Here is a 27,820-nt window from a genome sequence, read left to right as displayed (position 1 = left end):
TGAGAGTGACGCCTCTCGCCGGGAAGGAGTCTCGCATAGGTCGAGGCGGGTGTCCACAGCAGGAAGCATACGGCCCGCAGCACAGAGGACCGAACAGTAAGTAAATGGCCTTTGTATGGATGGTGATGTCCTTACATGACAACAGTCACTCTGTTTCTGCTATAGCTTCCTACCTCAGAGCCGAAACGTAAAGGAGTCGACGGCTGCTGCTGACAGACGCCCGGCGACGCGTTAGCGGATCAGAGCCGTTCTGATCTCCAGCCTCCAGGGCATCAGCGGCGGCTCGGAGATGTTTTCCGCGTTCGCGGTGACATCGCTGTCATTAGATCAGACAGGTCGTTCTAAAGACAGGGTTACTAACTCTCACGTCGTCAGGACACTCACTGCCCTCTGGGGGTTACGCACAAGTGAATAACAGCGCTGTGGATCTAGATCGTTGTATTTTGGTTGTCCTTGGTAAGTTATCCTCCTACCAGTATAATTGTAACCTTATGTCATAAACAAATAATATTTTTAAATTAGTATCGACGGAGCAAACCGCGATTTATTTAGTTTTTGTTGACACCTGTCAGTTGAACTGGGTCGCCTGGAGCTGGATAAACCCAGTCCACCCTGTCGTTTATTTATTACCATCGCGGGGTCCCGAGATGGGCCCCCGTGGGCTGAGGCGAGCACCATATCGAAGAGGCTTCCACATTCAGTTTAATTTATAGTTTGTTCGGAAACGACTCCAGCTGGCACGCCGCAGTTCTGTTCAGCTCGTTCCCCGTGGATTACGCTTAAGACAGCGAGTGCAGGTGGTCGTTGATAAAGGTTCACAGCAGCTGCCAAAACAACATTTTAAAGTCTAATATTTGTTTAGGCTGTTATCAAATCAAAGTAAAATAAGCAGATACGTTTTGGAAGTGAAATTACTTGAAATACAGACAGTAGGATTGATACAGGCCTCGTGTTGTTGTCTAGTTTCAGAAAAGGAGTCCTTGGTGTGACATTACATCGACACTCTAAAGACTATTTTGCAATCAGTTTTATGTGGACTAGACCTGTAGCCTACAGTACTGCCGTCATAGGCTAGTCTCATACCGTCGATTACCACCTGCAGTCCACCTGGAGGCATCCTGTACTTGGTCTCTAACCCCTGCCTGCTCCATGTTCGCTGACTAACCCATTCCTGCTCGCTGTGTAACAACCTGCATCTGTGCAACCAGTGCTCAACCATCTGGCCACTAACTAGCCTGTGTGACCAGATGCGCATTCATTCTGGGACGACTCTATTACGAGAGGCTGATGGGGATACAACTCACTAAGTGTGGGGGAGCTGATGTTGTGATGATGTCTACCCTCGATCAAAACAAGGATTTGAGGACTTTGAAAAGATCCTTAACGACCTGTTGCTGTCTTAATTGTTCTGGATCCTCTGCATTATTATTATTATTGGGTGTTTAGACTGACTCCATTACATTTCCCCTGAAAACAGCCGAGGAAACCCCTGTGTGTACGACAGCTGTGGACGTCTTGCAGACGGCTGTGAACCCTTTCAGTATTCATTGTGCTGTGTTGGCCCACACTGAGAACACTGCTCAATACAACCACATGTCTGTGTGCTCCATGTTGAACCTCTTTCTCTTGTCAGTATGGTCGGTAAGAGCTTCTCTTCCCCAGAGACGACCAGATACAGTGTGGCCCGAGGACTGCTGCAGGGAAGCTGCCCGGCCTGTAGCCCCCATAATCTGTAGCCCCATGCCCTGTAGCCCCACGCCCTGTATCCCCCTGTAGCCCCACACCCTGTAGCCCCCCTGTAGCCCCCTGTAGCCCCACGCCCTGTAGCCCTGGTCTGCTAACAGCCTGGTGCTTGAGCCCTGTTATTGAGCTTGGCCTGGGAAAGCAGCCTCTGGCTTCTCTACTATCAGGGTGATTCCTTAGAAGGAAATGACTGTAGAGTGGAGGAGGGATTGGGGGGGGGGGAAGACATTTTCCAGTGCTGTCTTGACGTCAGAGGTCAGAGATCAGGAGGAAGGCCTACAGCCGGAGACCGCTCTTTGTCCCTGCTGGTCTGATCCCGTCCTCTGCTTTGTTGGCTCTTTGTTGTGATCCCGGTCAGAGACGTATTCCCGGTGTCCGGGCTCTGGTTTATGAGCATTCACACGCTGGTGGATGATTGGTTAATGGTTAACCAGCAGCCTATGAGCAGCCAGCGGTTCAGGAGCTCTTTTAATCCCCTGACCTTGTGTCTTCTAACGAAGGTTTAATGAATATTGAGCTTGATTCCCACTCACGGAGGAACAAGACAGGGAATTGTGATTATTACCGTTAATTAATATTGAGGTGTGTGTGTGTGTGTGTGTGTGTGTGTGTGTGTGTGTGTGTGTGTGTGTGTGTGTGTGTGTGTGTGTGTGTGTGTGTGTGTGTGTGTGTGTGTGTGTGTGTGTGTGTGTGTGTGTGTGTGTGTGTGTGTGTGCTGAATCAGTAGAAACGGGGGTGGGGGGTGGGGCCTGGTGGTGGGGGTGGGGCCTGGTGGGGGACGCCGGGCGTTTAATCTCCCGTTGGAGCGTGGCCGTGTTTACATTAGTCATGAAGGTATTCCTGGAATGCAGAAGGTGTTTGGGGATAGGGTTAACCCTGTAGGGAGCGTTCTGGAGCTGGATGTGGCTCCCCTGGCCTATTGGTGAGCGGGATCTGGGACAAACGTTCTTTGTCTGGGAAAAGAGCAGGAGAGGAATGGATGGCAGCACCAGAACACCGTTGAATAGCTCTAGAGTTGTTGCAGACGCCTTGTGCTGTCATCTATAATAAGCAGATTCCAAAGGGTTGTGAGTCTGTACAAAAGATCCCGATCAATTATTCCCAGTAACTGTTGCGCAGTCTTTACAAAGAACACGATTTGATCTATAGTCTTTACTTCCTCAAAGGTTAAGGTTAGTCAGCAGAGGCTCTGATTTCCCTAGTGACTAGACTAGTGACGGTTCACTGACGCACACGTTGTGGTTTCTAGCCTGCGCACTCGGGGGAAGGCTCCGGAAGTATGGGCCTTTCACGTTCAGTGTGCCCTGTTATTTCTTGCTGGCTGCAAGACACAGGATCGATTTGTTAAGTTTCAACATGAAGAATCAGATGTTAGGCTTAGGGCTGGGGCCAGACTTAGGGCCACAGAACACTGCACTGTGGCACTTTCTCTGACTCTGTCATAAGGGGTGCTAACCCAGGTCAGCCATACAGTGTATGTGCGTGTGTGAAGTGCTTTGTGACGCAAAGTTGTTTATTTATACCCCACTTGTGTCAAGACCGGCACTCATGCTCCGATTGGCTAATCCTGGCCCTAACCCCGGGCCTAACCCTAAGCCTGGCCCTAGCCCTAACCCTGGCCCTAAAACTGGCTGCTGCCTTTTGTGTCAGTGGTATGTATGTGATTGATTGCGTAATTGATTTGACTGATTGCTCTGGAGTGCACCGGCCTGTGGGACAAACGGTCGCGGTTCCTACTGTCTGTACTGCCAGGAAACGTTGTGTAACACACTGTATGCACACACACACTGTGTGCGATAAGTTGTTGTGCTAAGCACATAAAGGTTTTTCCTTCTCCCAGTGAATCACAGAATTCCCCAAACAGTGCACTTGTGAAGCTGTTTATGCAACGGGAGAATTATTTGTACAGACTAACATTTCTAGACCCCGTCTGTTTTCACCCATGATACACAGCGACCAATCAGCACGGCTCGCCTCACACTGGACTCTGCCTCCATTGGACAGAGCTGCTTGGGGGTGATGCTGACCAGGTGCTCTGCTGCTTCTGTCTGCGTGTCTCCATCCTTCCAGGCCTCTTTTCTACCAGCGAAAATCATTACAAGTGGGAGAGTCCACCCAGATGTATGATGGCTAGACCAGCCTACCCAGCTGGTATGGTCCACTGGGCAGGCTGGTAGGTTGATCTACCTATCGTACATCTAGGTGGACATGCCCATGTGTGAGGGCCTATGACCACACGGCGGTGAAGCAGAGGCCCATTAAGGTACTGCCTCCTGCGTTTGATGAGCCAGCTGCCAGGCGTCTGAAACACAACAATACAGAACGTAGCTTATTCTACAACATAGTGTTGATGGTGGCCATCATGGTGGCCATCATGCTACGGCAATGCTACCAGCTAGCGACGTTACTGTGTGTGTGTGTGTGTGTGTGTGTGTGTGTGTGTGTGTGTGTGTGTGTGTGTGTGTGTGTGCGTGTGCGTGTGCGCGCGGGTGCAATGTTGTGAGGTTGCGTAACCAGAGGACGAGTGTAGGGTTACAACCCGAACACGACGGCGTTGGCGGCCATCACTCAGCCTCATTGATTAGGAGGTTTTTATGAGGCAGTAGTGTGCATGCTGGTGTCTGGTTGTGGTTCAGTCGTGTTTCTGTCCGATGGAGGGAGAGAGTGAGGTAGTGGCTTCCTCTAGCCAGTTGTGATAATTAGAACTAATGCTTCCAGCTATTGGTCAGCCCTAATGGAAGGGGAACTGAAAACATGTCCCAAATCCGTCCTCTGCTGTTGTGACATCCCAGCTTACTTACAGGGGAGGCAACGTAAAGCCAGATCTTTTCTGTAGAGTAAAGTTTTTTATTAACAAGGAACTTGGATAACCAACCACACACAATCATAGAGGAGGCAAACTACAAAGGACAAAACGGCCTTCTGATGCTGTTCACATCAAATAAACAAATGTCACTACAGGAGGAACCCAACATACACAGTTGGGAAAGCAACTCCTAGTGTTTCAGTACTTTACCCCTGCCCCGTCCCCAGCGCACTAACCAGGGCCTCAGTTTCCTCAACTTACAATCTTTAACATCTCAACCAACACGACTAAAGACACAGTGGGGAGCTGCCGGCTGTACAGCTGGCCAGTCCTTTGTGCTCTCCAGATCCTCGGTGATCAGGAGGCACACGTCAAGATGTACAGCAGAACAATCACACATCTGCATACAACTGTCAAACACACACACGGTGTGTGTGTGTGTGTGTGTGTGTGTCAGCCTTACAGCATTCAGAGTTGTTTGTGCGTCTCTTTTTCTTTTGTGAATGGCAGTGGCTGACCTGCTGATAAGGTGAGCAGCTGAGTCAGGTTGAGGCTGTAAAGCGCCAACCCTTGGTCTGTTTAACGCCTGCAGGACGTGGGCCGTCACAACCTTTGATAAACAAATTGGTGAAATCTCAAAGCCACATGGGTCTCCTCACATTGAAGGCGTCCTTCCACACTGTGCAGGAGATGGTGTCTCAGGTTTCTGTTGTATTGTTTGGGGCTGTGGGGGGGGGGGGGTCACAGCCGACCAGTTACAGCCTGTTGGTATTTCGCTGCCTTGCTCTTGGGGGTTTGAACCCACCATGGGGGTCTGTTGGTATGGACCCCCAGCTGAGAACTGGGGTGACCTGCTTTACTTTCAAAAGGATAAAATAGCCTTTTTCCTGAAGGATTTCATACGTTCATAAAATGGTTTTATATTAAAAAAACATGAACTGAATGTACACAGCTCAGTGCTAAGTCATTTAGTGCCTTCAAATGTGATGAGATAAATGTTTCAGATCCTAATCTTATAATAAACACTGAATTGTTTCTTGTTAGTAGTGACAACTTGTGGAAAGGGACTTATGTGACTAACGAGTACGCCAGTAACGTCCTTCACTCTAACCCGTTCACACTGAAGCTGCATGGGGAAACAATGGAAGTGTGAATGGATGGTTGTGGCTTCACTCTTTACTGTCAGGGCTGGACGGCCAGCTTGATCCTTTACCTGAACTCTGCTTGTTATGCACCCATTACGTCTGCCTCCTCAATGCCCTGAAGAGGACCTGGTGTTGGGCCCTGGGAAGCCCTTTGAGGCTGTTACTATGATAAAGAGGCGAATAAATAGTATCATTCACAAATAAAATGGGCTTTGACTACAGCCTGTGGTGTTCCTAGTCTTACATCTTGTTGAGGAGATGGTGAAAGGTTTCCCGCCGTGGGCCAGGTTCTGTTAGACTGGTGTCAGGAGAACTTAGTTTGGGTTCTGGCAGAATGAAGGCAACGTCCTTTTCCTGTATTTGAAATGCTTTCTAGAATTCTACTGCCTGACACATCGTTTGCCACACACAATGATATACCCCCAAAAATGTGATCACCTTCCATCATGACTCCTCTGGCCACTGGCTCCCTGCGCCGCGCGCTTCTGCGGTTGTGTGTGTGCGTTTGTGCATTTTTGTGTGTGTATTTGTGTGTGCGTTTGTTCCACTGGACACCGCACAACCCGACTGTCACACACCTATCAGGTGTCGGTCGCCACAGGCAGCCCCTGAGCTGGAAGCATGTGCGTGGGCGGAGCCCCGGTGGCAGGCCCCTCCCACTCCCCGATAAGGAGAGGGGGAGTCGGCTTTCCAACCAGTGAGGCTCCTCCTCCCAGAAGGCGAGCTGGAACCACCCTTGGAATGTGGACACACACACACACGCACACACGCACACGCACACGCACTCCTCCAGTCACTCAGTGCTCCAGCCGCCGCCCTCGGACCAGACGCTTCCTGTTGTCCGGAGCGCGTACAACAACTACACCAGGGCTGGTAGAGAGGGAGACGAACCCAACGACTACACCAGGGCTGGTAGAGAGGGAGACGAACCCAACGACTACACCAGGGCTGGTAGAGAGGGAGACGAACCCAACGACTACACCAGGGCTGGTAGAGAGGGAGACGAACCCAACGACTACACCAGGGCTGGTAGAGGAGAGGGAGACCAGGAGGAGGAACTAGAAGGAGAGAGCAGAGAGTTTCAGAACGGTTCTTCAGGCGTCTGCCTCGGGGTTCCCTCTGTTCTCGCCAGGGTAGTAGTGGGAGGGGGGAGGGGGGTAGTGGGAGGGGGTGGGGGATAGGGGGAGGGGGAGGGGGTGTAGCTGTTGTTGTGGGTGACTTGAGGTGTGTGTGTGAGTGTGTGTGTGTGAATGTGTGTGTGTGTGTGTGTCACTTGAGACCACCCCAGACCCCCACTGATGGAGCCGTAAAGGGGAAAGCCCTTTTTTTTTTTTTTTTTTCTTAAACGCCTGAGACGCCAGTGTCACACACAGCCTGCCCCCGCCCACCCCGCCGCGGTAGAGCGAGAGAGGCGTGGAGAGAGAGAGAGGGAAGTGTGTTTTAAAGCAGAGGAATGGAATCACTGAGGGAGTCCTTTCTGCATCTGACTTCTCAGATGTCGGCCTACAAGAGAGCCACACTGGACGAGGAAGAACTAGTGGACGCCAGCGGGGAGGACGTGTACCCTTCGTCACCCATGCAGGTAAAAACACACACACACACACACACACACACACACACACACACACACACACACACACACACACACACACACACACACACACACACACACACACACACACACACACACACACACACACACACACGTGTGTTTGATAATAAGCTGTATCTTCGACTGGTTTTCAGTTTAAACCGTTTCTCTTCCTTCATCTATCTTAACTAGTCCAATGGACCGCTGGTCAAAACAAACCAACCCCCCCTATTACTCACTAATCTGACCTCTTCAGCTTCCTACTCCTCCTCCTGTTATTCCCCGTCTCCTTCCGCATGTCTCCAGGCTTCCAGACCTCGCCGAGCCTGTTCTGATGGCCACGGTGCAGGGCTGCTGCTGCCTGCTCCCAGCTCTGACACGCAGGCTAGGCTCAGCCAGCCAAGCACCAGGAGAAATGATTTAGCTTGGAACTAATTCACTCGTTTACGAAAAACAATTTGCCATGGAGAAAGTGAAACGGTTAGTTAGGTAGTCAATAAATGCTCTGAACATTTTATTTTTGTCTGTCGAAGGCCTTCATTATGTCTGTCTGATCATTTAGTTCGGCCCAAATCAAATGATTGAATTACCTGTCTATCTACCTTCCTACACACTACCTGCCCGCGCACTCTGTCTGTGCACTCTGCCCACGCACTCTGTCTGTGCACTCTGCCCACGCACTCTGTCTGTGCACTCTGCCCGCGCACTCTGTCTGTGCACTCTGTCCGTGCACTCTGCCCGTGCACTCTGCCCGCGCACTCTGCCCGCGCACTCTGTCCATGCACTCTGCCCGCGGGCAGGGAAGACTTTAGGGAAGGGTGGGAATTTTTCAGTTGGGTATTTTCAATATCAAGTTGACGCTGGTTTCTCCAAATTTCCAACCCTGCCTTTACTGTGAAACAACAGGAACTAATTCTTAAATATGTGAACCCAGACTCTTATTTTGGGGGTTTTACGTGTCTGAGTATTCTATGATCCTACTGCTCTATGCCCTTCTGTCACTGTAATGTTTCTGCCCGTCTCTACCAACCAGTTTGTGGATGTCCCCCTCTGCTCTGAGCTCTGGACCTAGCATTTGCATGCTAAAAGGCCATGCTAATGCTAGCGTCCCGGACAGCATGGACATGCCAGTGTCTGCGCTAAAAGCAGAGTCCTTAGGAGCATGCTCTGCATGCAAGGAAAAGATTTTTGGAACCCATATAACATCCGCTGTTCCGCTGTTCCTAGACTGGCCATTGAGGGAGATTACATTCAAATCAATATTTGTCCTGTCCATATTGATTCTTCTATTTAAACCATGTTAATTTCATGTAAAAGCCTGATTACCTATCAATTCTTGTACCTTCAAAGCAATTGGATCTTTTAACAGAAAAGCGTGCCTCAATATTATTATTTTTACCATGTGTATGTTTACACCTCACTACTTCATCAATAGAAAGCTACCAAAATCTTTTGAAAGTAAAAGCTGCACTGGAATGTGTGGTAGTTAACTGCAAACTCTTATCTTGAAAACTTAACATTTTTAATGCCTGTATGTTGGTGCGTCGATATGTGTGGATATTATCAAGACTTGTATATCCTGGACAGCAGCAGACCCCCCCCATTACATCCTACAGCTCATTATAACGCTCATGCAGCAATATGCACCAGCCTAATAAATAAATGTGCCTTTGGTCGTAATCATGGGGATAACACCTCCCTCTCCTCCCTAGAACCCTCAGCCCAAAAACATTCAAACTATCCTAGTGTTTTATTTTGAGCTACAGCCGAGGGTTGTCCTACACCTCACCTAGTCGTACGTGGCTGGCAAACTGTTGCCATTATGCCTTGCTTGCTTTACAGTTTACAGAACAACATGCGTTTGGTTCACTGTACAGCTGCACAACATGATAGTTTGCTTTGCATTTACATTACATTTTAAATTTAGGGCATTTAGCAGACGCTTTTATCCAAAGAGACTTACAATAAGTACATTTTTCAGAAGAAAGAGAAACGAAAATACATGGCTGTCGGTACAGTAAGGATGTTCATAGAACCAAGTGCCAAGCACTAACCATCACTAGGTTAACCCATTCCCCGTACACACTAACCATCACTAGGTTAACCCATTCCCCGTATACAACAAAGATAGGATAAGACCCTACACAATGTGTAGTGTATGTATGCTTTACAGTAAATAATTGTGTTCATCATTAGTTTCATTGTCTATTTTACAAAGCAAAGCGGAGTGTGCCACATGAGGTTGCAATACAGGATCCAACTATATTTATCTGTGCTATTTAAGTGTGTCATCCTAGCGGGGGGTCGTTCCAGTGTACTGAACATCTACATTACGTCCTGTTCCTCACGTGCAGCCAGAGCTGTTTGCTGTTTACTATTTAACACCGTAACCTATGACTACCACACTGTTCTTGATTTCATGCCAGATACAAACTACGATTTCCGAATCTTTGTTTACACACATTGTCATGGCTTTCGAGTATCTTAAGGTTATTAGGTATATTATAGTCAGAAGGTTGTGTTTGTTTAAGGCGTTCAAAGTGTGGTCATTATTTTGTCAGTATTCATACTTCCACAGATAAATATTTAAATACAAATGTACAAGAAAACAACCTTAATTCTAAAGAAACTTTTATTGGTTTTGATCAAAAATGGAGACCCTCCACTTGAACAACTTCACAGAATTGTTTCTGTTGTTGATTTGTTGCTATTCCGTGGTTGTTTTATGGGAATGGTTAAAGGACAATTCTGGTATTTTGATCATTGAGGCCCCTTTCTGGGTTGTCTGGGATGAAATAGAGTGGTTGACACCGAATTTTCTGTTGGAAGACTCATTGCTCATTGACTGGAAACGGAAAGGGGGGCTGTTTACGTTTGGTTGTAGTCTTTTCGCTCGGTTCTCCGCATCAACAGTAAGGCTAGAACCGAGCGAAAAACCTACAACCAGCCCCCCTTTCCGTTTGTGGTCAACGAGCAATGAGTCTTCCAACAGAAATCAATGGATTTTCAAAATGCCAAATAAAACACGACAGAAACTGTATTTCGCTATGATACTTGATTTGTAACATCACGAACATCACTTACCACTCAGAGAGTTGCACATTTCTGAAAACAAACGTTTAGGGTTGTTTTAAGGACAGGTTTTTGAATGTCTGTAGCCAGCCATTCTGGAGCATGCAGGGGCGATTCTAAATGAGCCAAATACCCGAGACAGGACCAATCGTCAAAATGTCGGTGTCAACCACTCTATTTCATCCTAGACAAACCAGAAAGGAGGCTCAATGTTCAAAATACCAGAATTGTCCTTTAAGACCATTAAAGAGTTTGCATAGAATACCACATTGGGGACCACAAAGCACTTGGCAGCCGGCCATATGCTTGGTTTAAGTCCAGAACCTTTTGAGCTTCAGGGATGAGCCACCTCCACTGTGGTGTAGCGAGCCGCAGATCTGCTCCTCACGCATGTCGGACTAAATGGGTTTTGGCCACCGGAGGAAAAAGAAACTGAGTGATAAATAAGTGATAAAACCGCTGAACTCCGTAGACGTATAAAGAACAAAACAGGGTCTTGTACAGAGTAACATTTTAGTTTGAAACGCGTACAGCTGTTGAGTTTGAAGTCTGAAACAACTGCGTTTTGACCTTGTTTTCTAGGATCTAAGGAAAACTCTTTGGGGAGTTAACCGGGAGAGCAAAATAATCATTAAAAGAAATCTGGGCTGTGGGGCGTTGGGCTGGCAGGGACGGCTAAGCAACGCATCTCCTAGCTCATCGCTCCAAGGCTTAGCTCTGTTTTGCTCTGCGGTTAACCATGTGTTTACATCACCTTTCCCCTGAGTTTACACCGGCAGGGGTGCAGGTGGATACAACAAGCAGCTAGACGCATTAATCCTGCCAGCCTGCAGATTATGCTGGGCCTTTCACAGACAATGGGGGTTTATTACTATCTGCCGACCGGCACTGATGGAAAGATGAAATGGAAAAATACCCGACCTATATAAGGCGGCGACATGAGTGCTGAAAGGCCGTCTGAGGCCACGGCCATTGTTTTGTTGAAACCAAATCGTGTGTGTGTGTGTGTGTGTGTGTGTGTGTGTGTGTGTGTGTGTGTGTGTGTGTGTGTGTGTGTGTGTGTGTGTGTGTGTGTGTGTGTGTGTGTGTGTGTGTGTGTGTGTGTGTGTGTGTGTGTGTGTGTGTGTGTGCGTGTGTCAGGTGAGTCTCCGGACGGTGCCCGGCGCGGCGTGCTGGGCCGGGCGGCCCCAGCGGGAGCAGAGGCTGCTCCTGCTGGTGTGCGTCTTGTCGCTGGCGCTCTTCATCTCCCTCATCACCACCAGCGTCTACTACAAGCAGGGTGAGTCTGCTGCTAGAGCCCCGCAGGGCACTGCCCGGGGTCAGGGGTTCCATTCCCACCGCTAAAGGTTTGGCACTCGATGCCATCAAGTCTTTTCTATTGCAGGGTTATTTCAGTTTTTATTTTGTTTAGTTTCAGTTTTATCTTGACGCGTTCCTTGTCGTATCTATTTGTTGTTTTTTAACAGATCCCGTTCTATTTATCTTTTTTGTTGTTGCTTAACACCGTTCTACTTGGAACATAACAACGAAACAATGGTCATTTTGGTCTAAAACTACATGAACACTGAGGAAACATCCAATCTTCAATTCAATCGTCATTTCCTGATTGTATTCACTTTGATAAAAGGTTAGAAAAAAGGACGAAGGAAAGATGGAGCATGAGCACAACCAGTAATATCCATAAAATTATCCTTAATGATCCTTTAGGCCTGAGGTGGAGATGGTGTTATTGTGAAACTATATTCAAGACCAAACAGAGAACAGTGAAGTTGTTATTGCAACACGAGCAGCTCTGCTTGCACATCCTCGTCCAAAAGCTTGCAGCGTTTTTATCAGTATTGGTTTCCTGGTTCCCGCTCAAGGAAACGAAATGCCACTTCCTGCCATTGAACCCGCAGCGTAAAGGAATGAGTGTGGGCATTCCCACGGCGGCTCATCTCTCTCTGGACTCCTTATAAGGACTCACAATGAAAACACATTCACAGCTTGGTGGACTGTCCTCCCTGTGCCCTAGGAGAGCTCTAAAGATTAGCGTTGGTTTGTATGTACATATAATGTATATTCATATACTGTATGTAACCCTGCCCATTAGTTCCTTCAGATCTCGTTCTTGGAAAGCAGAGAGAGACCCCCCAGAAACCGTTCTCTTGCAGCCCACCCTCTGCAAAGACAAATGTTTTCCTGAGTCACATTCCGCAAATATCCTCATTGCAATCCTTACATCTCTTCCCGTTTGTTCTTGAGGGAATCTGGCAGAAAGGTTTTCCATTTCACTCCATTCTAGACCTACTGACAATCTCAATGCTCTGACTTTTGTCCACATTGTTTCCAACGGGCGTTGAAGCAGTGGTCTGAACTCTGGTATTATAAAGCAGCGGGCTAGACAGTTCCCCTACAGGGGGGTTATTGATCAGAACAGCTGTGGATCCATTAGTCCACCAGTAGACCACGTCCTGGTCTACTGGTGGATCCATTAGTCCACCAGTAGACCACGTCCTGGTCTACACAGCATCGATGTGGTCGCTGTGGTCCGCTGTGACGAAGCAGCCAGAATAGAATCAGGCTCTTCTCTCGTTGATCAGTGACTGTCAACACAAGCTGCTGTAAACTGTGTAATAACTAATAATAACTAAACAAAGTGTCTCAAAGACCCCATCTCATGGTCTTACAGTTGGCTTATGGCTCATAGTTTATACTACTGTATGCCTGACTCCTAATGTTTCACTGTTGCTTGTCAGAATGCTTCGATAATGAACCTAAATGTCCCCTACCTGGCACCCTAACTACATTAACGATATCTAAAACACTTCAGCAGCCTGTGATAACAGGAAGTGTGCAACACATGTTATGATGTCTTACACACAGCCGGTAGAGGCTGGCTGGTTGAGTCACTTCTAATTAATCAGAGTTAATCAGATTGACTATTGACAGAGAGCAAAGAGGGGATCTGGTTACATTGATTTGTGATCAGTACAGGAGAGAGGAATTAGCCTCGTTACATTAGTTTAGATCCAGCCATTGGTCGACTAAACTCTCCATTACTCTGTCTACTATTCCCAGGGTATTTACCAATTGACATAAACACAGATGAAAAACTGTAAGAAATTAAAGTTATCATTTCATTTGATCATATTTATTGCTGCTTTCCTGGTAAACCAAAACAGTTCTAATGCCCTAAGCCAATCGCTTGAGAGATGCGTTCATTGTTTTGATGTACAGACAGCAGGACATTGATCTGTTTTAGTATTTTGTTTTATCTTGCCAGCTAATTTCCTGTAAAAATGATTCACCAGAAATGTAAGAAATATCTGCACCCCGAAATGTTGCACGTGCCCATCAGCTGCTGACCCCCACCCCCCCCCCCCCCCTCCCCCTGTGCAGCCCACCCAGGCCTCTGTCTGACAGAGCAGTGCATCCAGGTGGCGGCGGCCGTGATGGGGTCCCTGGACCGCTCGGTGGACCCCTGCCACGACTTCTACAACTACGCCTGCGGGGGCTGGATCCGGAACAACCCCCTCCCCGAGGGGAAGTCCCGCCGGAGCCCCTTCAGCGAGCTGTGGGAGAACAACCTGCTGCTGATGAAGCAGCTCCTAGGTGACGCCCGCCACTAACACCTCAATCTCTTAACACTCCAGGTCTCTCTGGGCCCCTGACCCCATTGTGGAGGTCCGGGAGTTATCGCGACTCTCCCCCAACTCTTTAATTAAGACTGAATTAGATATGGGGTGGTTATTCTCCTCCTCCTGTCCTCCTCTCCTCGTCGGGTCCTGCTCCTCGGCGGTGGTCTCCTAACGCTGTGTCTCCTCCAGAGAACACCACAGCGAGGGAGCTGAGCCAGGCGGAGGAGAAGGCCCAGCGCTACTACCACGCCTGCATGAATGAGACCAGGATAGAGGCCCTGGGGGCCCAGCCACTGCAGGACCTCATCCACCAGGTCTGGCCCTCACACTAACACCACGGACCTCATCACTAGCTTTCTATTGTCTAACACCACGGACCTCATCACTAGCTTTCTATTGTCTAACACCACGGACCTCATCACTAGCTTTCTATTGTCTAACACCACGGACCTCATCACTAGCTTTCTATTGTCTAACACCACGGACCTCATCACTAGCTTTCTATTGTCTAACACCACGGACCTCATCACTAGCTTTCTATTGTCTAACACCACGGACCTCATCACTAGCTTTCTATTGTCTAACACCACGGACCTCATCACTAGCTTTCTATTGTCTAACACCACGGACCTCATCACTAGCTTTCTATTGTCTAACACCACGGACCTCATCACTAGCTTTCTATTGTCTAACACCACAGACCTCATCACTAGCTTTCTATTATCTAACACAGGGATAGCAACTTTCATGATTAAGAGGGATATGAGAGAGCTACAAAATAATTCAAATTAAGAACAAATTATGTGTATATATATGTCTGTATCAGTGGTGGCTGGTGATGAAAGTCGTTGGTGTAGGGTAGTCATGGACGGGGGGTGTGGGGCTCCCCCAGAAAATGTAATTGTAATTTCCTGTATTCTGGTGCATTTTGGGGATGGCCACTACCTAAAAAAGCATTGATTCATAGCCTATGTATGTTAATTGAACCAATTAATTTAATATTTTCCATGCTCAAATGCCATTTTTAACATGTCTATACGCTTGTTAAATGACAAACACAACAAGTTTGTTTTAAAAGCCACATGAGTGCTTCTTATTTCTTAAGGGCTCACATACATCATCATTCAATGATGGCACAAAACTGAAAAACAGTGGCCCAACATTAAGTGAACAACTAGCATTATATTCAGTGCAGTTGTAGTAGTGGCAACTTAAGTTGAAATCTTTCATGACTGATATTGTTTCTAAGCAAACTAAAAAGGTAAGGTTTTTGTTGATCGAGTTTTCTGTGAAAAAAAAAAAATATATATGTAAGGGATAATGTATAGAACGCCGGTCATTATCGGGAAATAAGCCCTGACATGGCAAACAGGACACTGACACAAAGTGGCGGTGTCTTGCTTCGCCCTGAAGGGGCTTATTTCCCATTAATGACCGGCGACGTTCTATACATTATCCGGCTCATTACCGGACTACTTGCAGAGTGATACGAAAGACGTGAAAAAAATCCCCTTTCCTTGACAGCGGTCATTATATGCTTAGCAACGGTCATTATTGAAAAATAATTCACCACTGAAAGTCGGGAAGGCCCATGCAAGTGAACTGAGCGTCCCACAGCATTGTGAAGAGTTGTGTAATATATAATTATATATATATATATATATATATATATATATATGTAATTTAATTTTTTTTTAAATCTTAAATTATCTGCGGGCCTCACAGAGTGAAGCTGCGGGCCGCATGTGGCCCGCGGGCTGCCAGTTGCCCATCCCTGGTCTGACACCATTCATCATCAACAGGAAGATCATACTGCCACTGTACACACGCACGCACCTACACACACACCACCCCCCACACAGGAGAGTCCTGTCTGTCTGATGTCTGGCTGTGTTCTGTGTGTGTGTCTGTCTGTGTCTGTGTCCATGTCTGTCCGTGTCTGTCCGTGTCTGTCCGTGTCTGTCTGATGTCTGTCTGATGTCTGTCTGATGTCTGTCTGATGTCCGTGCGTGTCTGTCTGTGTCTGTGTCCGTGTCTGTCTGACGTCTGTCTGATGTCTGTCTGATGTCTGTCTGATGTCCGTGCGTGTCTGTCTGTGTCTGTGTCCGTGTCTGTCTGACGTCTGTCTGATGTCTGTCTGATGTCTGTCTGACGTCTGTCTGACGTCTGTCTGACGTCTGTCCGTGTCTGTCTGATGTCTGTCTGATGTCTGTGCGTGTCTGTCTAATGTCTGTCTGATGTTGTGCGTGTCTGTCTGACGTCTGTGCGTGTCTGTCTGACGTCTGTGCTTGTCTGTGTGTTCCAGGCGGGGGGCTGGGCCCTGACCGGGCCCTGGGATAAGGATAACTTCCAGAAGGTCCTACGTTGGGTGTCGGCTAACTACCACACCTCCCCCTTCTTCACTGTCTTCGTCAGCACTGACTCCAAGAACTCCAACAGCAACGTGATCCAGGTCAGATTTCACCTGGGCCTTCATTCATCAATGCCGTCTTCCATCGGCCGTATCAAACTACAGTGACGGCCGTCCTGTTTTTACTGGATCAATCTTTAATGATCTTCACGTTCAATGTCATTCAATAAGTTTATGATACATATAGACCGTACTAAATCATAAAATGACCATCATACTGTATGTCATCAGATATTAAAGGTCCCGTGGATTTCAAGACGGACACATGAGGTTGTTTATCGTTTGCTAACAATAAATAAAGTGCAAAAGTATACTTTAGCTGATCAACCAATCGTGTGGGACTCGTCCTCGCTTGTCATTGTCAACATGTTATTATTTTCTTGTGTGGGTTCATTGTTCATTGGGGGTAGGGGGTGGGGGGGACAACTCTCTCCAATTCCCTGAATTGGGGCGGCAGTTCCCATTTCAAACCCTTGCGTCAAAGTGACATATTGTACTCATTCAACAGCAGATTCTGGGATATATGTCAATATCATTCAAAAGTATCAATTGTTCATGCTGCATATAAAATCTTTACTTAATACTGTGCTCCCGTGGCATCACATTCAATTGGTTTACAGTATTTTGTCCTGTTAGTACAAAATTAAAGCATAACCAATGCAAGATGTATGATTTAGGAGGAGGTTGTGTCTAACCGTGTAACACTTGTGGGGGTTGTGAGCTAAAGACCCTTCCTCTGGTGGTTCCAGATCGATCAGTCCAGTCTCGGGCTCCCTTCCAGAGATTACTACCTCAAGAAGTCGGAAAACCAAAAGGTAATGTCACTATTTGTTTGTGTTAATGTGTGAGCTGAATATAACAGTCTAGTCCCGAGTCGAGAATGCGGAACGATGAGAGCTCAGTGGTCTAATGAAAAAGGAGTTATCCAATCAGGCTGTTCCAGAGACCCCCCTGAGGGGCTGCTTTGGTGCCGTTTGTCCTCTTCTGTCTCCCGGTGGGAATAATGTTTCTTCTTTTATTAAAACATTTTTGTAAACGTACCCCGCCCCTCCACCCAGTATCTGACGGCGTACTTGGACTTCCTGGTGGAGCTGGGGGTGCTGCTGGGGGGGACGAAGGAGGCGTCCCTCACCATGATGCAGGAGATCCTGGAGCTGGAGACCGCCCTGGCCAACATCACGGTGCCCCAGGACGAGCGGCGCGACGAGGAGCTCATCTACCACAAGATGGAGGCCAGCGATCTCACAGTGAGGCCACGACACCGTCCATTACAGGAGGAGAAGTGGCTGAGGAGTCACTTTATAACGTGGGATTAAAGAAGGAGAAGTGGTTTAGGAGTCACTTTATAACGTGGGATTAAAGAAGGAGAAGTGGCTGAGGAGTCACTTTATAACGTGGGATTAAAGAAGGAGAAGTGGCTTAGGAGTCACTTCATAACGTGGGATTAAAGAAGGAGAAGTGGTTTAGGAGTCACTTTATAACGTGGGATTAAAGAAGGAGAAGTGGTTTAGGAGTCACTTTTTAACGTGGGATTGAACTCCAGAGGGTCGTCGTCAATTAGATATGCTCTAGTTAAATCAAAGAAGGAACATTTTAAATGCATAAAGTAATTATAAGCTTTAAACTTTTTTTAATGTAAGTAAAAGTTAAGAATGTGCAAGGATATACAATATAGACCTAATCATAGTCATGGGTGTAGACCACTGTAGGCCTTCATATACAATACGTGCACAATAGACATTAGGCACGTTTCTATTATCACTGCCTCACCGCATCTCAGCTCCCCGTCCCGGTCTGCACAGACTGAGCCCTCAGCCCGGGGCGGTAGAGACCTCTGAAGGGGTGTGCTGCTGTGTTCCAGGGCCTGGCCCCGGCCATCGACTGGATGCCCTACCTGACGGACGTCTTCGCCCCGGTGGAGCTCAACGCCTCGGAGCCCGTGGTGGTCTACGCCAAAGAGTTCCTGCAGGAAGTGTCTGTCCTCATCAAAAGGACCAATAAAAGGTCTGTTGCTTCCTCAGGGCCGCCCTCGTGTGTACAACGTGCATGTTGATGCTAAGCACACAGACGTGCCCTTTGTGTTGGCGTTGGGCGCTATAAACGTCTGCAGGCGGGGAGCAGCCTGACAGTGTTTGTCTGTGTGTGCGCAGCCTGCTGAACAACTACATGATCATGAAGGTGGTGAGGAAGATGGTGTCCGTTCTGGACCGGCGCTTCCAGGACGCCGAGCAGCGCTTCCTGGAGGTCATGTACGGAACCAAAAAGGTGAGAGGGCAACATGGTGGACCGCCTGAACCACCGCACACCGCAAGGGCCACTGCTGAACACAGGAAACATGATGAGAACAAGGGGGAGGGGCAGTTAGCCAGACGGGCTCAGAGGCGGGTATTACCAGAAAATAACTATAATATAATATAATAATAATGACCCTTCTTTTGTTCTAGAAGCTGGGTTCTAGTTAGCTGGGCGTTTGCGGTTAGCTGGGCGTTTGCGGTGAATTGTCATCTTGATCAAGCTCCTAGTAGCGTTGGCAGAGTGAACTGTACTTAACTAGTTCCCGGTCTGGGCCAGCAATTCAGGGCCCTGCCAGATGGCACCAGACGGGCGAGTCTGTGTAGCTGGCCCTGGCACTGGGGGACTGGCTCCTGGCCAATCAGATGGAAGCCAGTTCACTTGGCAGCGGGGTTCTGGATCTGAATAAACAGACCAGCAATTTCTTTGAATGAAAATGCTAGCGATGAAAAAAAAAAAAAAATGTAATCCCTTGTCGCTTGGTTCCTAAAGGGCTAAGCATGCTAATTTAATCCTTGAAGGTTTAAATGTTGATTCTTAAGGATTACTAAGATTGTGTGTGTTTATAATTCCAAGGGCTATATTTCATCCTGTGTAATCATTAATCACACGTGTGTGTGTGTGTGTGTGTGTGTGTGTGTGTGTGTGTGTGTGTGTGTGTGTGTGTGTGTGTGTGTGTGTGTGTGTGTGTGTGTGTGTGTGTGTGTGTGTGTGTGTGTGTGTGTGTGTGTGTGTGTGTGTGTTGTATCCGATGATGTGCTCTCCTGTGGAGTCTGGAATGACCCGTGTTATCTGGGATCTGTTCCCTCAGCCTTGCTTCCCGCCACTGCCCGGCTCTATCAACAAACCAAGTGTGTGTGTGTGCGTGTGTGTGTGTGTGTGTCCAGTCTCAGGCTCCTCTCTTTATCTCTGGAGCCGCTCAAGCTGTTTCCAGTCTTTCGCTTTTCAAGGGCAAATGTGGTACAGCAGACCACAGTGTGGACAGACATGTTTTAATAACGGCTTTAGTAACTAATGAGGTTTAGGAACCGGCGATATCGGCCGAAAAAAAGAACATGAGAGTGGAGATGAAATGCTATGTGGTGTGGTGGAGTTTACAAAGGAGGGGGTACACTTACCGTGACGCCGTTTGGGGGGCGCCGTTTACACGGAAACACGACGACCACACAGAGAAGAGACCCGTCCCTTCTGCACCCATTCAGAAAGCCCTCCTGTATCTCCTCGGTGGAGGTGCCCTTTAGACCCTTTCAGCCGTCCCCGACGGCCGCTGCACACTCAACAGATGTCCACGTATCAAGTCCGCTGGGTGCTTTATTTGTACAGGCTGCCGTGGCCCCGTTCCCGCTTTCAGAGACTCCTCCGACCAGGAGTTTAAAGACCTTAAATAGACACGATAGCAGAGAGTTTGTCACGTATTTATCCTCATATTCTAGAGTTTGGCACTATTCTTGTGTGGCTATTTGGGTGTATGTGTATATACAAATGAGGAAGTTGTATTCAAGTGTGTGTGTGTGTGTGTGTGTGTGTTGTCCCAGAGTTGCACAGAGCGCTGGAAGGTGTGCATGAGCGACACGGACTCGGCTCTGGGCTTCGCTCTTGGCGCCATGTTTGTTAAATCTGCCTTCGCTGAGGACAACAAAGCTATTGTGAGTTTCTTGTTTGGTGCTCTCTGTCTCGCTATCTCTGTTTCTCCCTCTGGGTCTCTGTCTCTCTGTCTCTGTCTCTCTCCCTCTGTCTCTCCCTCTGTCTCTCTGTCTCTGTCTCTCCCTCTGTCTCTCTGTCTCTTTCTCTCTCCCTCTGTCTCTCCCTCTGTCTCTCTGTCTCTGTCTCTCTCCCTCTGTCTCTCCCTCTGTCTCTCTGTCTCTTTCTCTCTCCCTCTGTCTCTCCCTCTGTCTCTCTGTCTCTTTCTCTCTCCCTCTGTCTCTCCCTCTGTCTCTGTCTCTTTCTCTCTCCCTCTGTCTCTCCCTCTGTCTCTCTGTCTCTGTCTCTCCGTGTGTGTGTGTGTGTGTGTGTGTGTGTGTTTCTGGTTACCTGGCGGACATCTTATTGAGTGTCCTCTTTCCTCTCAGGCTGAAGACATGGTGTTGGAGATTAAAGCTGCCTTTGAGGAGGGCCTGCAGTATGTGAGCTGGATGGACGCAGAGACCAAGAGGGCTGCCAAAGAAAAGGTGGAGTAAGATTTGCTGTTTTTATAAGAATGTTTCTTTCTTTGATTGATTGCTTTGTATGGTACCTGTAACAACAGCACCCCCTGCTGGAGTGACGTCTCATTGCAAGTGGCCTTTGCCCCTCTCAGGCCGACGCCATATACAACATGGTCGGCTACCCGCAGTTCATCATGAACGCCACCAACCTGGACAAAGTGTTCAATGATGTAGGTATTGCACGTCTGTGTACCACGGTGAATACGAGCAGCAGGATGTGGACCTGACCTGCTTCCTGTCGCCCTGACCTGCTTCCTGTCCCCCTGTCAGTTCGAGGTGGTGTCCGACCTCTACTTCCAGAACGTCATGCAGTACTACAACTTCTCTGCCCGCGTGACGGCCGACCAGCTGAGGAAAGAACCCAACAGGAACCAGTGAGTCTCTGTGGCTCCTCCCCTTCTCCCCGTCTCCCTCTCTGTGGCTCCTCCCCTTCTCCCTGTCTCCCTTTCTGTGGCTCCTCCCCTTCTCCCTGTCTCCCTTTCTGTGGCTCCTCCCCTTCTCCCCATCTCCCTCTCTGTGGCTCCTCCCCTTCTCCCCGTCTCCCTTTCTGTGGCTCCTCCCCTTCTCCCAGTCTCCCTCTCTGTGGCTCCTCCCCTTCTCCCCGTCTCCCTCTCTGTGGCTCCTCCCCTTCTCCCCGTCTCCCTCTCTGTGGCTCCTCCCCTTCTCCCATCTCCCTCTCTGTGGCTCCTCCCCTTCTCCCCGTCTCCCTCTCTGTGGCTCCTCCCCTTCTCCCCGTCTCCCTCTCTGTGGCTCCTCCCCTTCTCCCCGTCTGCTTCTTCCTCGCTCTCGTGACTCGACGGAATACCGCTGCCATCGCTCCCCGTTGCCCTGGCGACCGGCCGGAGTGGCCCTTGTCTCTAATTGGGCCATGGCAGGCGGGAATGGGGGAGCGTTCCAGGCAGCCTCCTGCGTGCGTGCGCACACACACACACACACACACACACACACACACACACACACACACACACACACACACACACACACACACACACACACACACACACCCAAATGATTTTTTCCAACATGGTGGGGCCCCATTTTTAACATTGCTATCTGTCCAGCTAGGCTCTGTCGACCCCGGTAAGGCGCTGGGGGTAGAGGACAGCAGAGTAAAACAACGTCTTTCTAGCGGGCTCATCTTAGCGTCTAGAGGAGGGCCAAACATCGTTGATGGGAGCTACGCATCCTAACGAAACAACTGAGAGAGAAAAAATCACCAAGCTCATCAGCAAGCAAGGCAAAAGCTATAGGAAAGCTCTGGATAGCCGTCCGGCAACTACTCTGGCGAGCCCATCTGGATAGCCATCTGGCAACTACTCTGGCCAGCCTGGCTAGCCATCCGGCAACTACTCTGGTGAGCCAATCTGGAAAGCCAACCGGCAACTACTCTCGCGAGCCCATCTGGATAGCCAACCGGCAACTACTCTGGCGAGCCCATTTGGAAAGCCATCCGGCAACTACTCTGGCGATCGCGTCTTGATAGCCATCCAGCAACTACTCTGGCGAGCCATTCTGGATAGCCCTCTGGCAACTACTCTGGCGAGCCCATCTGGCAACTACTCTGGCGAGCCCATCTGGCGAGCCCATCTGGATAGCGGCAATACTCTGGTGAGCCATTCTGAATAGCTGTCCGGCAACTACTCTGGCGATCGCGTCTTGATAGCCATCCAGCAACTACTCTGGCGAGCCCATCTGAATAGCCGTCCGGCAACTACTCTGGAGAGCCATTCTAGATAGCCATCCGGCAACTACTCTGGCCAGCCATTCTGGATAGCCATCCGGCAACTACTCTGGCAAGCTCATCTGGCAACTACTCTGGCGAGCCCATCTGGATAGCCATCCAGCAACTACTCTGGAGAGCCATTCTAGATAGCCATCCGGCAACCACTCTGGCGAGCCCATATGGATAGCCATCTGGTAACTACTCTGATAGACTTACCTTCTGACATTCTTCAAGTGAAAATCTTGCCTTTCTCACAACATGTGCTCCTTCTGCATGTGCCCAATTGAGGTCTGTGTAGCATGCCTAGTAATTTCCCATAACACAAACCACGTGATCAATTTGGCCACATGTGATTGGCTGGACATACACTTCAGGAAGTGTGTATGGGGTGCAGTACCATCTGGGGGGCGCTCACGAGCATGACAATTATACATACAGAACTCAACTTTGCTCCCTTGTGGGCCAAGTAAACAAAGAGTGGGGGGCATGTCAGGGCATCCTCCTGAGCTCTGAAAAATGGTGCGCCACAAACCCACATCTGTGAGCACACACACACACACACACACACACACACACACACACACACACACACACACACACACACACACACACACACACACACACACACACACACACACACACACACACACAGCCGACCACACAGCTCTGACCCAGGACCAGACCAGTACTGTAGACCAGGGGTTTTCAAACTTTGAGTGTGTGTGGACCACCTTATAGTACACATAATAAAATATGTCTACACACAGTCCTACCTGAATTACCCACACCTCTTAATAGGCATATATTAGCACTAAAAGTAACATAGCATCAGTACAACAGGCTTGTTAAAAGCATAGATATATATAGAACACTAGATGTCTTACGGCGGAGTCTAGAACGTCCGCACTGGCGGCCATCTTGCCCCAGTAAGCTTGCTCACCCATAGCATTGTGTTGGTAGTGGTACATGAACTTCACAAACAAACTGAACTGAACTGGATAAAGTCAAATATCAAATCTTCTCAAAGTCATCAATGAACAGGCTGGGAGTTTGTCCAAGTAACATATGCAATATTTCAGAAACGGGAGATCAAGAAACTTACTGGAAATTAAAATAATAATAGGCCTTCTTCCATTTATAATTTAAAACAAATTGTTTCAGATATACACTGCCTATATATAAAGGCTATGCATGTGATCACAAAGTTTGCTTTTTTTATTTTTTGCTTTATTTAAAAAAAAAAAAGTGTTTGCTTTTCCACGGACCACCTGCAGTACCGTCACGGACCACTGGTGGTCTATAGCAGTGATTTTCAAACTGTGGGCCACGGACCACTGGTGGTTCGCGGACCACAGTTTGAAAATCACTGATATAGACCACGTCAACCTAGCGTATCTTGACCCCTCCTCAAGCGTAGACACGGCATCATTGTCTCATTGGACACGGTGACCGTCGTGAAAGACAAAGCGTTGTGCTGTGTCAGACCAGGCTTGAGACAGGGGGTGTTGTGTGTTCCCAGGTGGAGCATGACCCCCCAGACGGTCAACGCCTACTACAACCCCACTAAGAACGAGATGGTGCTGCCCGCCGGGATCCTCCAGGCCCCGTTCTACAGCCGGGCCTGGCCCAAGTATGACCCCCTTTCCTCAGCACTCATCTGGCTTTTGTCTGTTTTTAGTTGTCACCTTTTATCCTTAATATTATAACCAAGTTTTGAACTGCTTCACTGAAGCATGTCCAAGTCCATGCTTAGAAAAGTAAAGGCCTATTCACAAAAGAAAAGCAAAAAAGGGGAACATAAAAGTTACTTGGGAACACTGTAGTAATAATATCCTATTTATTTGTGTGTATTTTTTTCCCAGAGCTCTTAATTTCGGGGGGATTGGTGTGGTGATGGGACATGAGCTCACCCACGCCTTTGACGACCAGGGTGAGCAGCCTTGCTTCTCTCTGTTTGTCTGTGTCTAGAATAAGTGTTTCCAGGATGGGAGACAAAGCGGTAGTAATGTTCTGTGTGTTTAACGGAAGGCCGAGAATATGACAAGGAAGGGAATCTCCGGCTGTGGTGGAAGAACTCGTCTGTGGAGGCCTTTAAGAAGCAGACCCAGTGCATGGTACGTACCAGAAGAACAAGTAGATGAGCGTCTATGTTTATGGTGGCTTACAAGATGTGACCTCATTGTCTGAAGTGAAGAGGCCCCTCACAAGATACCCCAGCCTCAAAGTTACAGCATGTCTTGAGTCAGCTTTCTTTGAGTATTCATTCTTTTGAATATTCATTATCCTAGCTATCTTTTTGTACACGGGGAATGCGTTAATCTAGCAATTGTAAGTGCTTAGCACTTTCAATTTCTTTCTATGAATATTGACAGCGAAATATTATTTCTCTATCTTCTGACAAATGTACTTATTGTAAGTGACTTTGGATAAGTGTCTGCTAAATGCCCTAAACTACACATTGGGCCTGATCTCTGTCCTTCTCTTGGTGTCCTCCTGTGTGTCTCTCTGTCACCGTTAGGTGGAGCAGTACAGTAACTACAGCATCAACCAGGAGCCACTGAACGGGAAGCACACGCTGGGCGAAAACATCGCTGACAACGGCGGGCTGAAGGCCGCCTACAAGGTATCTATGACGACCATAACACACGCTACCACCATGACGACCATAACACACGCTACCACCATGATGACCACAACACACGCTACCACCACAACACACCCTATCACCATGACGACCACAACACACGCTACCACCATGACGACCACAACACACCCTACCACCACAACACACCCTATCACCATGACAACCACAACACACCCTATCACCATGACGACCACAACACACCCTACCACCATGATGACCACAACACACCCTACCACCACAACACACCCTATCACCATGACGACCACAACACACCCTACCCTACCTGTGTTTTGATTTGACATTTTAAAACAACTTTCAGTTTATTTTTAGTCCATTGGAGAGGCTACAGTTATTTATAGTATTTTATTTGTGAAGCTTAAGATCTTTAACACGGCCCGTGTTGTCCGTCTCCTACACAACGCGTCCGGAGGAGAAGCCTGTCTGTTTACCTTCTCTGTAATCCAGGGGTGCACCCTGCACCTCTGTAATACAGGGGTGCACCCTGCACCTCTGTAATACAGGGGTGTAGCGCCGTCCTGTGCACAGCAGGGGGCTTCATGCTGTGTCTGATCCCCTTGTCGTCCCCACAGGCCTATCTGAACTGGATCAGCAAGAACGGAGAGGAGGCGGCACTGCCGGGCCTGGGGATGAGCAACCACCAGCTGTTCTTTGTGGGATTCGCCCAGGTCTGTATCCCCCCTGGGGCTCACTGCCTCAGCTGACCTCCTTCTCGTGGTTCTCCTTCTCCTTCTGCACACTGCTCTCTCCACACTCCTTATTCATTTATTTTGAGTGACTTGCATAACAAGCAAATACAAATGGAGGAAAGGGAAAGTGAGAACGGCTCAACGAGGAGTGCAGTGTACTATTTTAAAATACGAGACGTAATTCTATGAATGTGTCCCGACACGATGAAAGACGTCGTTATGTGGCAGTAGGAATGGCAGTTTAGCGTTTAAGATCCAAAATGTCAGACGTCATTGTTGGACATGTGAACTGGGAGATGGACTAGTGATGGAACAGCAGAAAGGTGATTCGCCTGCTCCTCAATGACATGCGTCTGAATTCACTGCATGTGCCTTTTGACACCACATACAACAGGTGTGACACAACACCATTTGTTCACATAGTTTTACTTCATAAAAAGAGATATCTATACAGTATATCAGTTAATGAGTTGGTTCCCCCCCAGGTGTGGTGTATGGTGCGGACCCCGGAGAGCTCCCACGAGGGCGTGATCACGGACCCCCACAGCCCCTCCCGCTACAGGGTCATCGGCACCGTGTCCAACCTGCCACAGTTCTCCCAGCACTTCGGCTGCAAGGCGGACGCGCCCATGAACCCCCGACACAAGTGTGACCTCTGGTGATGACGAGGTCACGAGAGCACTGGACACTGATTGGGAGGGAGGGAGGGAGGGAGGGAGGAATGAATGAATGAATGAATGAATGATTCCATGGTTACAGGACAACGTCTACAGAAGGCACCTAACTACTGCCACTGCCGGACCACTTAATGCTCCTCAGGTTACACACACACACACACACACACACACACACACACACACACACACACACACACACACACACACACACACACACACACACACACACACACACACACACACACACACACACACACACACACACACACACACACACACACACACACACAGGCAGGCAGGCAAATATACGTATATACAGACACGCATAAGCGAAGGCACATACACACACACAGGCACACATGCGCACGGCCCCGCCTAAGAAGCAGAGCGCCGAAGCCCCAACTCGCAGATGCTTTACGTGTAGTAGAGTTTAGCAAGGCACCTTTTCCTGAACTGTGTTTTAAAATTGCTTACTGGGCCAGATGTGCGCCAATTTTTAAACGGGAAAGCAAGCCAACGTATAATGAATGGGAGAACCACTCATTTGAATGCCTTTTTAAGTGTTTTATTGTTTTTGTTTTAACTCTTTCTGTTTTTTTAGCTTGATTAATGTATGATTGTAAATGTACATAGACGTGATGACACTGTGGACAGGCCACTTGAGATGAAGCCATGGGACGTGATCCTGGAGAGATGCAGTACTGCTATATTTACACACCCCATTTTAAACCCCATTTTAGAGTCACATTTTGTAATTGAAGATGCAAATTTCTCGGTTTTTATAAATTACTAATATATTGACCCCGTCATGATGATTCTACAATGACATCAAAACTCACACGAAAATCAAACTAGTGAAAGTGTTAAATGATGTGTATTGTTGGTTCAATGCATAACACTATATATGGTCCATCACACTTTAGGTAAGTAAGCTATGATGCATATGTGTGTCCTGTACTTTTTCCTGTTGCCTTATTGTGATCTATTTTGTCTAATAAATTGTATCTTAAAACAACCAGCTGGCATTTGACATGCTTATCTGCAACGTGGTGGAAATTAAGACCTGGTAAGCTGCCTTCTCTCTCGAGTTGGACAATAGAGTCCCCCCTCTATTGCCTCAACATGATACACGGTCACTACTTACTAACCCTACTCAAGTGTAAACTTGAAATGCAATGTGGCAAAA

At 48.2% G+C, this 27,820-nt stretch overlaps 1 protein-coding gene across 2 annotated transcripts; it reads left to right on the top strand.

Moving 5' to 3' along the window:
- ece1 (endothelin converting enzyme 1) lies at nt 1-27,649 on the top strand. Of its 2 annotated transcripts, XM_084464422.1 has the most exons (20): nt 1-96; nt 7,190-7,276; nt 11,498-11,636; nt 13,739-13,951; nt 14,167-14,291; nt 16,283-16,429; nt 17,137-17,202; nt 17,446-17,634; nt 18,249-18,391; nt 18,538-18,652; nt 20,215-20,325; nt 20,749-20,847; nt 20,976-21,053; nt 21,154-21,257; nt 24,126-24,236; nt 24,469-24,536; nt 24,635-24,720; nt 25,125-25,229; nt 25,841-25,936; nt 26,443-27,649. In XM_084464422.1, exons 2-20 carry the CDS (start codon nt 7,190-7,192, stop codon nt 26,617-26,619), a joined length of 2,259 nt encoding a protein of 752 aa, XP_084320548.1. In that variant the 5' UTR covers nt 1-96; the 3' UTR covers nt 26,620-27,649. The 2 variants fall into 2 exon arrangements, with proteins under 2 accessions (XP_084320548.1, XP_084320547.1); XM_084464421.1 differs by lacking the exon at nt 1-96 and having other exon boundaries at nt 7,133-7,276.
- The last annotated feature ends 171 nt before the right edge of the window (nt 27,650-27,820 follow it).

Source organism: Micromesistius poutassou, assembly GCF_964030765.1.
Source record: "Micromesistius poutassou genome assembly, chromosome: 2".
NCBI classification, from domain to species: Eukaryota; Metazoa; Chordata; class Actinopteri; order Gadiformes; family Gadidae; genus Micromesistius; species Micromesistius poutassou.
This window is presented reverse-complemented; position numbering and strand designations above follow the sequence as displayed.